The 11,462-nt window shown below is 34.7% G+C and overlaps 1 protein-coding gene across 2 annotated transcripts in view; it reads left to right on the forward strand.

The window, feature by feature from the left end:
* Positions 1-11,462, forward strand: part of SBF2 (SET binding factor 2) — a 498,121-nt gene that overhangs the window by 260,570 nt on the left and 226,089 nt on the right. For both annotated transcript variants that reach the window (XM_005215931.5, NM_001103237.3), the window contains exons 7-9: positions 5,827-5,959; positions 7,195-7,303; positions 9,536-9,649. In XM_005215931.5, coding sequence (XP_005215988.1) covers positions 5,827-5,959; positions 7,195-7,303; positions 9,536-9,649 — 356 coding nt within the window. The remainder of the gene's footprint in view (positions 1-5,826; positions 5,960-7,194; positions 7,304-9,535; positions 9,650-11,462) is intronic.

An 11,462-nucleotide genomic window follows, 5' to 3' on the forward strand; every position in this document is an offset into this window, starting at 1 on the left:
AGGTTAAAGGGGTGACCGTTCTAAGTTTAGGACTTAATGGGCACAAACATAGTTAAGATCAGTAATAACTTATAGAATGTTGGAATAAAAAAATAGAAATCCATGAGTCTATACTGATGATGGATATATAAATAAGCAGGTAATGGGGGAATAAGCAACTACTGTGATGACACCAATAATTAGATAACCTGGAAGAATAAATAACTTCCTACCAAAACAGAATAACAAAGAAATAGGAAGTCTGAACAGGACAGTTATTAACAAGGAGATTGAATCAGTAATCAAAAACATCCCTAAAAGAAAAGTCCAGGACCACACAGCTTCACTGGATGAATCCAATGAAAAATTTGAAGAATTAATAGCTGTACATTAGAGATTCTTCTGAAAAACCGAGGAAGTGGGAGCTCTTCCAAACTCATTTTACAAGGCCAGCATTACCCTAATACCAAAGTCAGACTTGGACACTATGAGAAAAGGAAGCTACAGGTTTAGCGTTTTGAATTTAGATGCAAAAATCTTCAACAAAATATTGGCAATCCAAATTCTACAATATGCCTATGTTCTCCTCTAGGAGTTTTATAGTTTCTGGTCTTACGTTTAGATCTTTTAATCCATTTTGAGTTTATTTTTGTGTATGGTGTTAGAAAGTGGTCTAGTTTCATTCTTTTACAAGTGGTTGACCAGATTTCCCAACACCACTTGTTAAAGAGATTGTCTTTAATCCATTGTATATTCTTGCCTCCTTTGTCAAAGATAAGGTGTCCATATGTGCGTGGATTTATCTCTGGGCTTTCTATTTTATTCCATTGATCTATATTTCTGTCTTTGTGCCAGTACCATACTGTCTTGATAACTGTGGCTTTGTAGTAGAGCCTGAAGTCAGGTAGGTTGATTCCTCCAGTTCCATTCTTCTTTCTCAAGATCGCTTTGGCTATTCGAGGTTTTTTGTATTTCCATACAAATTGTGAAATTATTTGTTCTAGCTCTGTGAAGAATACTGTTGGTAGCTTGATAGGGATTGCGTTGAATCTATAAATTGCTTTGGGTAGTATACTCATTTTCACTATATTGATTCTTGGTGGGAATGCAAACTAGTACAGCCACTATGGAGAACAGTGTGGAGATTCCTTAAAAAACTGGAAATAGAACTGCCTTATGATCCAGCAATCCCACTGCTGGGCATACACACTGAGGAAACCAGAAGGGAAAGAGACACGTGTACCCCAGTGTTCATCGCAGCACTGTTTATAATAGCCAGGACATGGAAGCAACCTAGATGCCCATCAGCAGATGAATGGATAAGAAAGCAGTGGTACATATACACAATGGAGTATTACTCAGCCATTAAAAAGAATACATTTGAATCAGTTCTAATGAGGTGGATGAAACTGGAGCCTATTATACAGAGTGAAGTAAGCCAGAAGGAAAAACATAAATACAGTATACTAACGCATATATATGGAATTTAGAAAGGTGGTAACAATAACCCGGTGTACGAGACAGCAAAAGAGACACTGATGTATAGAACAGTCTTATGGACTCTGTGGGAGAGGGAGAGGGTGGGAAGATTTGGGAGAATGGCATTGAAACATGTAAAATATCATGTAAGAAACGAGTTGCCAGTCCAGGTTCGATGCACGATACTGGATGCTTGGGGCTAGTGCACTGGGACGACCCAGAGGGATGGTATGGGGAGGGAGGAGGGAGGAGGGTTCAGGATGGGGAACACATGTATACCTGTGGCGGATTCATTTCGATATTTGGCAAAACTAATACAATTAGGTAAAGTTTAAAAATAAAATAAAATTAGAAAAAAAAAAAATAAAAATGTTTTTGGTATTAAAAAAATTAAAATAAAATTTTAAAAAAATAATAAATAAAAAAAGATTTTGATAACCAAATTCTACAATATGGTAAAGGATCATAGAACGTGATTGAGTAGGATATAGTCCTTGGGATGATTCAGTAAGCACATTAATAAATTGTTCTCTTTGAAATGGTTAATTTTATGGTATGTGAATTTCATCTCAATGAAAATAATTTAATGCTGTGGAAATGCTCCATCCTAAGCGACAAAGCACAGCACAGCAAAGAAACAGGACACCTAAATGAAATCATTAAGCTTAGAATGAATCCTGATGGTAGGGGAAAAGTTCCAAAGAATAATTTTGTGTCAGAATGAAACAAAATGAGAATACATATGTAAGATTAGATTTAAAATATTCAGTTAGTCACTCAGTCGTGTCCGACTCTGTGACCCCATAGACTACAGCATGGACTGATTTCCTTTAGCATGGACTGGTAAGATCTCCTTGCAGTCCAAGGGACTCTCAAGAGTCTCCTCCAACACCACAGTTCAAAAGCATCAATTCTTCTGTGCTCAGCTTTCTTTATAGTCCAACTCTCACATCCGTGCATGACTACTGGAAAACCATAGCTTTGACTAGACAGACCTTTGTTGGCAAAGTACTGTCTCTGCTTTTTAATATGCTGTCTAAGTTGGTCATAGCTTTTCTTCCAAGTAGCAAGCATCTTTTAATTTCATGGCTGCAGTTACCCATCTGCAGTGATTTTGGATTAGACTTAAAATATTGCAACATGTTAAATTTGCTGAGGAGGATAACCATACTGTGGTTAAGGAAGATTTCATCTTTATTCTTAGGAAGAACATGCTGACATATTTACTGTACACATCATGAATGTCATGACATTCATGGGTCAGAATTTTCTGACACACGGGTCAGAAAATGTGTGTGTGGTTTTAGAAAGAGGCAGGGCATGCTTACACATAAAGTACAAATGTTAAAGCAAATGGAGCAAAATTCAACATTAGGTGAATCATTGTGAGGGATATTTGGGTGCTCTGTGTACTGTTCTTGCAGCTTTTTTTTAAGCTTTAATTATTTCCAAAGAAAAATATTTAATGTTATCTATTAGGTGGCTCAGTGGTAAAGACTCTGCATACCAGTGCAGGAGACACAAGAGACACCTGTTCAATCCCTGGGTTGCAAAGATCCCCTGCAGAAGGAAATGGCAACCTTCTCCAGTATTCTTGTTTGGGAAATTCCATGGACAGAGGAGCCTGGAGGGCTACAGTCCACAGGGTCACAAAGAGTCCAAAACGACTGAACAACTGAACACACACATGTTATTCAGTTTAATAAGTGTGGCATCATAAATATAGTTCAAACTTCTTGCATATGCCACCTCATCCCAGAGATAATACCATCCTTTATTTGGTTCTTTTTATTCCCGGATATATCTTTAGACAGTCTATGTTTGTATTGATATATACCTGAACGGTATATAGTAGCATTTTGTATGGTTTTAAGCAATATATAAATGCTATCATTCTATAGAATCACTTTGTACCATACTTTCCTCACTCAACATTATATTTGGGAGAGTTGTTTATGTTGATATATTAGCACTAGCTCTCTTATTTTCAGGTTGTAAAGGTATCCCCAAAGTCTTAGTGATGTTTTAATCTTAAAGTCACAGGTATAACTGTTATAGACCTACCCTCTACAAAAGCCATATCGCTTGAAAATATTTAAATTTCTTTAATATTTCATTTTATAAATTTTGAATAATAAAATTTTAGTTTTAGTTTTTTGTTTTAGTCAACATTTGCCATCTTCAGTCAGAAGTTTCAGTTCAGATCAGTTGCTCAGTCGTGTCCGACTCTTTGCGACCCCATGAATCGCAGCACACCAGGCCTCCTTGTCCATCACCAGCTCCCAGAGTTCACTCAGATTCACGTCCATCGAGTCAGTGATGCCATCCAGCCATCTCATCCTCTGTCGTCCCCTTCTCCTCCTGCCCCCAAACTCTCCCAGCATCAGAGTCTTTTCCAGTGAGTCAACTCGTCACATGAGGCAGCCAAAGTACTGGAGTTTCAGCATCATTCCTTCCAAAGAAATCCCAGGGCTGATCTCCTTCAGAATGGACTGGTTGGATCTCCTTGCAGTCCAAGGGACTCTCAAGAGTCTTCTCCAACACCACACTTCAAAAGAATCAATTCTTTGGCGCTCAGCTTTCTTCACAGTCCAACTCTCACATCCATATATGACCACTGGAAAAACCATAGCCTTGACTAGATGGACCTTTGTTGGCAAAGTAATGTCTCTGCTTTTGAATATGCTATCTAGGTTGGTCATAACTTTGCTTCCAAGGAGTAAGCGTTTTTTAATTTCATGGCTGCAGTCACCATCTGCAGTGATTTTGGAGCCCCCAAAAATAAAGTCTGCCACTGTTTCCACTGTTTCCCCATCTATTTCCCATGAAGTGATGGGACCAGATGCCATGATCTCAGTTTTCTGAATGTTGAGTTTTAAGCCAACTTTTTTACTCTCCTCTTTCACCTTTCATCAAGAGGCTTTTTAGTTCCTCTTCACTTTCTGCCATAAGGGTGGTGTCATCTGCATATCTGAGGTTATTCATATTTCTCCCAGCAATCTTGATTCCAGCTTGTGCTTCTTCCAGCCCAGCATTTCTCATGATGTACTCTGCATATAAGTTAAATAAGCAGGGTGACAATATTCTCCTTTTCCTATTTGGAACCAGTCTGTTGTTCCATGTCCAGTTCTAACTGTTGCTTCCTGACCTGCATACAGATTTCTCAAGAGGCAGGTCAGGTGGTCTGGTATTCCCATCTCTTTCAGAATTTTCCATAGTTTATTGTGATCCACACAGTCAAAGGCTTTGGCATAGTCAATAAAGAAGAAATAGATGTTTTTCTGGAACTCTCTTGCTTTTTCCATGATCCAGCGGATGTTGGCAATTTGGTCTCTGGTTCCTCTGCCTTTTCTAAAACCAGCTTGAACAACTGGAAGTTCACAGTTCATGTATTAACTTTTAGTAAATTAAACTAAAATTTTACTATAATTTATTATTCATTCTTATATTTGGGATGTATCCCCTTTTTTCATTGTTTAAATACTTCTGCAATGTTCCTTTTTGTACCTTATCTTCTTGGGTACACATATAGAAACACATGAAAGTTTCTATAATAAATAACTCAAAATGGAATTATTAGAATTACTGCATTTACTAGATACCAGGGTATGTGCATGTGCATCTTAACTTTATTTATATTCATCACAGCAGTGTATATGATAATCCCTTTCCCTACCATCTTCATAAAAACTTAGAATTGTCAAACTCTAATTTTGGCTATTGTAGTAGGTTTAAAATCATACCTCCTCAATTTTTGAGTTTGAATTTTTCTGATTATTAAAAGTGTTGCAGCTTCTTTTCATATTAATCAGCCATTTTGATTTCCTCTTATGTAAATTATAAATTCATATTATTCTCCTATGTTGCTTTTTCCTTGCTTGTAGAGGATTTTTTTTTAAATTATCAACTATATGCTATTTCCATGAATTAGAGAAAGGGTGATGTAAAAAGTTGGAAAAAAGATATACTAGGAAAATTTCAACAACAAAACTGGTTTGGTTATGTTAAAATCAGACAAATTAACTTTAAAAGGGAAAAAAGTTGTTAGAACAAGGCCAAGCATCTAAGATAGAAATTTATGTACAGACCTTGGAGATGAAGTTGAAAAGAAGGTAATAGTATATTTCCAATTAACTAATATAGTCAATGAGTGTACGCTGATTTGAAGAATAAGACAAACAAAACTGAAAGTTTGGGAAAACAAATACCCATAGGCTCTTTGGAATTCATAGTTTAACTAAATATTTTTCTTCAGAGATTTTTTTAAGTATTGGCTTTTTCATTCCATGTAATTCTAAGGCTATGTTTCTTGGCAGCACATAATAAAATTTAATGCATTTGGTAAGCATTTGCTCTTTGTGTTTTCAGGAATTCAGAATGTCCTCAGCCTCTTTTGTGCGGTCCTTACAGAAAATAAGGTTCTCTTCCACTCTGCAAGTTTCCAGAGACTTAGTGATGCTTGTAGAGCCCTGGAGTCATTAATGTTTCCTCTTAAATATAGGTGAGGGTTTTTATTTGGTGTTTTTATTTATTCCCAGATTATGCATTACTTATCAGTGATCAATCAAAACATCATTTCACAACAGTTTTGAACAACAAGAGCATATTTTACAAAGTTATGCTGTTATAAGGGTCATGATTCTGATAGAAATCTAGCCTGGAATTTGGAACTTTTCCAAGTTGCCTATTATTGAGTGTTGATTCCTTTCATGAAAAAGTAATCAATTTGAATAGTATTGTCAGCAACATTTAATTCCCTTTGAATATAGTTGGAGATAAAAGTCTTAAGATAGTACTGATTATTTAATATTAAGAAATTGTTAATTCACACAGTTATAGTGGTATTATAGTTTTACTTTTAAAAGAGCCCTTACCTTTTTTAGATATATACTGAAGTATTTATGTATACCTGATATGGTATCTGGGATTTGCTCCAAATAATGTGGTAGGAAAAAGAACAAAAATGGGTAGAAATATATATGTGACCATGCATTGGTGATTGTCAAAGCTGATTAAATACGTGAGGCTTTATCTTTCTTTTTTCCCCTCTCTTTTGGGGGCAGAGAGGGATGTTATTTTTTTTTTGTAATACAAAGTATAAAGGAAAACAGTGATGACTGAGAGTGCTGTAAGTACAATATTTTATTCTGATTTTTTTTTATCAATTTGTTAGTCACAGTGACCTAGAAAAAATATAGTCTACAGATTTTATTAAAAATATTTTTTAACCTGTGTATTTTTTTTAAACCTCCAGATAAGAGAGCATTCTAAACTTTAATTTTGTACCTTGCCATCCTTACCAAATATAAAAATCAAATAGAGAAAATGGAACTCAAATGATTGTTTTATATAGAGAAATGTATTATCACCAGTATGTGGGTGGTGAGGGTATTCCATCAGGAAGTCAGTGTTACCAACTGATGTCAGATCTCTATGTTAAGGAAAAATTCTTTCAAGCAAGTTTGAAAAACTTAAAGAGATTGCTTGCCTAGAGGGGTAAGGGATAAGAAAGCTGCCCTGCTTACTTCATATCTTCTTATATCAGATCATACATTTCACATGAAGAATTTTTGAAATCTTTTTTCTCCCAAGAATTTAATATTAACAACTCTGAGAATATTATTGATAATTTCTAAACACAGATAATCTGAAATTCACAAAGTATAAAAATGAAAGAAAGGTATGTTGTATTATGGAAGAACAAATATTTCTCATATGTATTTCTATTATTTCTAGTTACCCTTATATTCCTATTCTCCCGGCTCAGCTCCTGGAAGTTCTGAGTTCCCCGACGCCTTTCATTATTGGAGTACATTCTGTCTTTAAAACTGATGTTCATGAACTTGTAAGTATTCATCTTTAAATGGCTAGTTATTGAGGTCAGAGGTTTCTTACATTTCTTTGAGTCCTGCCTGCCTGCTAAGTCGCTTCAGTCGTGTCCAACTCTGTGCGACCCCATGAACTGTAGCTTGCTGGGTTCCTCTGTTTGTGGGATTCTCCAGGCAAGAATCCTGGAGTGAGTTGCCGTGACCTCAGTCCTATAGCACTTCAACTAATTACTATTTTCAAATCTGTTCCATTCCCAATAGAAAAGATTGGCTGGAAGCACAGCATCATTAAAAAACCTAAATACATTAATATTTCCTTACAGCAAGTAAAGGAGATTTATAAAATGAATTCACTAATCTTTTAAAATTTCCCTCTTTTGGCATATTAAGTCTTATCTTTCTATATTCTTCATTTCGCATATGAGAAAGGAAGATAAAATTATCCATTTTTAGCAGTCTATTTATGCTTTTATTATGAGTGCTTTAATTTATTCATCTTTTGAAATGAGGTCTGTGATAATGCTACCCACTCCAGTATTCTGGCCCGGAGAATTCCATGGACCGTATGGTCCATGGGTACACAGAGTCAGACACAACTGAGCTACTTTCACTTTTTCACTTGCAAAAAGCAAAAAGCATTTGCAAAGGAATGAAGGGTTTTGGAGGAATACAAGTTTATTGTGAGCTCCCCCCAACTTCTGCCCCCAGATTATTCTGTTCTTAATACTAAATGGAAATACTAAAGGAGAGAAAGTAATACTCTGTATTCAACCAGCTCTTATTCAACCAGTTTAATAAGTAAACTTATTAAAAATAAGTTTACTTCTCTGTAGTGTGCTTTAAGAAGGACTGTAACAAAATTGAACTTCATAGAAGGACATTTAGGATGTCAAGAGTTTAGAAACCATATTCTTTGAGGGCCTGAGAAAATTTTCACAGGTAATAACCTAATGTTATTTGATAGCTAAAGGTAAATATTTAAGTAGCTGTCTTAGAAAGAAGGGGTAGACGCTGAAATAGAATCAGTGGGTATAGTGGGATATAGAAACAATTTTCTGCTCAGTCTAAGAGTTTTCAAGTAAATAGAGCTGCCCGGTATAATGAATGTGTCTCCTTATGTGAAGAGTACTCTAAGTAGAGTGCAAAGACAGATTGCATTACAGTTTTCAGGGAGTTTAAGAAAAATTCTTCATGGAAAGGTTGGGTTATATGACATCTGTGATTCACAAATCCTAAAGAGTTTGTTATTCTAATTTTATTTTAGTTATAAATGCCAGTGAAGAGGTAAGCTCTGTAGGTACTTTTGTATAATTACAATTGTAATCAAATCGTAATTGTCATTTAAACTGACAGAAGACCGTCGCACATTGCAGTTATAAACAGGACCCTCATTCTTTTTTCTGACTTTATATATGGATATCTGGTTCCTTTTTAACTTTGATATCAACATACAAAAATACCTATAAATGCATAAACATTAAGTGAAACCTCATTAGTACTAATTAAAAACACACTCATCAGGTTTGTAGACAGTTTTTTTCCCAGTAAATAAAAACAGTCTGTGGAAGTTAGACAAACCAAATATTGACAGAAGTGAATTTCTTAACTTTTCATTGAATAAATTAGAATTAATTTTAATCCTGTTAGCAACATAATACCTTCAATCATTTTGACTGGTTTCTCTATTACATTTTTCATGTTATTTTAAAATAGATTTTGTAAAATGCTAAAAATTAGTGATTTAGCTACCTAAACAGTACTGTTTTGATGTATACTAGTTGCTTTGCTTGTTAACTCTTATGATTACTATGTTATTTAGGATATGGCTGAACTGCTATAATAAAGCATACAAAATGCAATGGCTTAAACAAAATGGAATATTATTTAACACTCATGCAGCAGTTTGTAGAAGTGTTCCATTATGTCAGACCAGTTTGTTCCATGAACTCATTCAAGAAAGGACCATGCTTGTTTGCTTCTTGTTTCTCCGCTAGAATCCACTTAGGCATTGTCAAGATTGTGTTGTTAGTTCAGTTTCAGCGATGGTAAGAGGAAAGAAAGCATAGGAGGGCCTGACTGGACCTCTGTTTTGAATGCCTGAAAATGTGCACATCACTTTTCTCGCTCCATTAGCAGAAACTTGGTCATATGCCACATCTAATTTCAGAGGAAACTGGGAAATATACAGTAGCTGAAAATCAATCTAAAAAGACATTTTATTAATTATATATTCTTTTTATCTTCTTCAGTTAGATGTAATCATAGCTGACTTGGATGGAGGCACTATTAAAATTCCTGAATGTATTCACCTCTCTTCCCTTCCGGAACCACTTCTACAACAGACTCAAGCAGCTCTTTCTTTGGTATGATATATTCTTTCTTAATTTACTTAATTTCTTGAAGTATTTTTCTCTTGATTTAAATCTAAACTAAGGTAATTGGACATCATTCATTGACAGTGTAATTACTTAAAAACGAGAGTTATATGTTCTTAAAATATATAGATGTATTCTCATATAGTGTTGGAATAGGATAATTTACAAAATATTATCTAAAGAGTATACTTTGAATCCTAAGTGAATATTTGTTCTAGGTATTAGAAACACACCTCTGAAAATAAGACCAGACTATGCCTCAAAATCCTTGATTCTCCTAACTTCCCTCATTATAAGCTAGCACCTGTCCCCTTTCCTTCACCTTTCTTAATGACATCTCACTTCTCTTTGGTAGATGTGCTTCTTGCAAAGCAGTGCGATAAGGACTGGCCAGTGTTTCCAGCTTACTACGAAAAGATGTAACTTATTGATAAATGTCTAGTATTCTGTGCATTGAAGCTGTAAGAAATCTTGTGATCTGAGTTTTTCTCATTGAAGCAAATTTATTTTTTGTCAACCTTTGTTTATTTTTAAAAGCACAAGGCACAGTATTGTATTTTACCGACATTTTAGTTGCCCACTTACCCATCATCAGAAATTTGAAACTTAGAAATTCTTCATTCCCTTTCAAGCTATTACTTAAATTAAGGCTTTCATATTCTTCTTGAATGGTATTCCAGTCTGAGCTGTTTAAAATCTTTTTCCCCCTTAAATAGGAACTTAGATAGGAACTCAGAAGTCTAGGATTACCAAGAGGGGTTTTATTTTCAGAAATTTCCAAATTTGTGTTGGTCCTTGTGTTGTTATAGTGGTATGTAGGATGGGAACTCTTAGAGAAGACTGACTTGTTCCCACTATAATTTGTAATCTGGAATACCAGGTGTGATAGAGTAAAAAGCATACTAGGTTAGAACTTAGGAGACCTAAATTCTAGTCAGCATCCTGCCACTGGGTATTTTTGAGCAAATCACATTCCATCCTCTGTTTCCTAGTCTTTATTAGTAGGATGAATGTTTTATACAAAGGATGACAAATACCTCTTTCCCAGAGTGAAGAATGGAGATGATTTGGGGTGGTATGTGGCAACTTTTAAATTTTAATAATTATGTATTTGTTATAATGTTTATTTTATTAAAAATAGCATACAAAACCTGTGATTTCACAGATGATATCATCTAAGAAAATTTACTAGATTTAAAGAGATGAGTTGATTTAAAGACATTTCAAAGAAAAATATTAGCTAAACAATTGCACAGGCGGTATATGGATATAGCAAAAGCTAAGACTGTAGTATTTGAGTGACTGAAAAAGTTTTATGTTTCTAGAAATATTAAATAAGTTTAAAAATATTAATGTTCATTTACTTAATGATAGTTTTACTTACTCAGGGATTAAGTACCAAAATTAACAAAGGTTAAGATTTTAGTTCTTGTCAGTGGCTTTTGGTAGAGGTTTTGCTGCACCCTGTTAAACCTTAACCTTCAACACTTGTGCCACCAAACTTGACAATGAGTACAATTCAGAGTTGATGAAACTGAGTATGTCTATTTATGCAGTTTTCAAACACTTTGTTGGATCATATACTACAGTGTACATAAGTGTATAAGACTAAAAAGATATCATATTTGATGGACTGTGTGGGAGATTTGACATACAAGTATGTCAGCTTCATTTGGTCAGTAAATAATTATAATCTGATGGTTACACAGTGTAATAATCAGGGACATTTTTATAGACATGAAGATGTTATTATACTGTGATAATGATTTGATGACTAGATTATAAATATTATTGATATTTT

The sequence above is a fragment of the Bos taurus genome, chromosome 15 (genome assembly GCF_002263795.3).
Source record: "Bos taurus isolate L1 Dominette 01449 registration number 42190680 breed Hereford chromosome 15, ARS-UCD2.0, whole genome shotgun sequence".
Lineage (NCBI taxonomy): Eukaryota > Metazoa > Chordata > Mammalia > Artiodactyla > Bovidae > Bos > Bos taurus.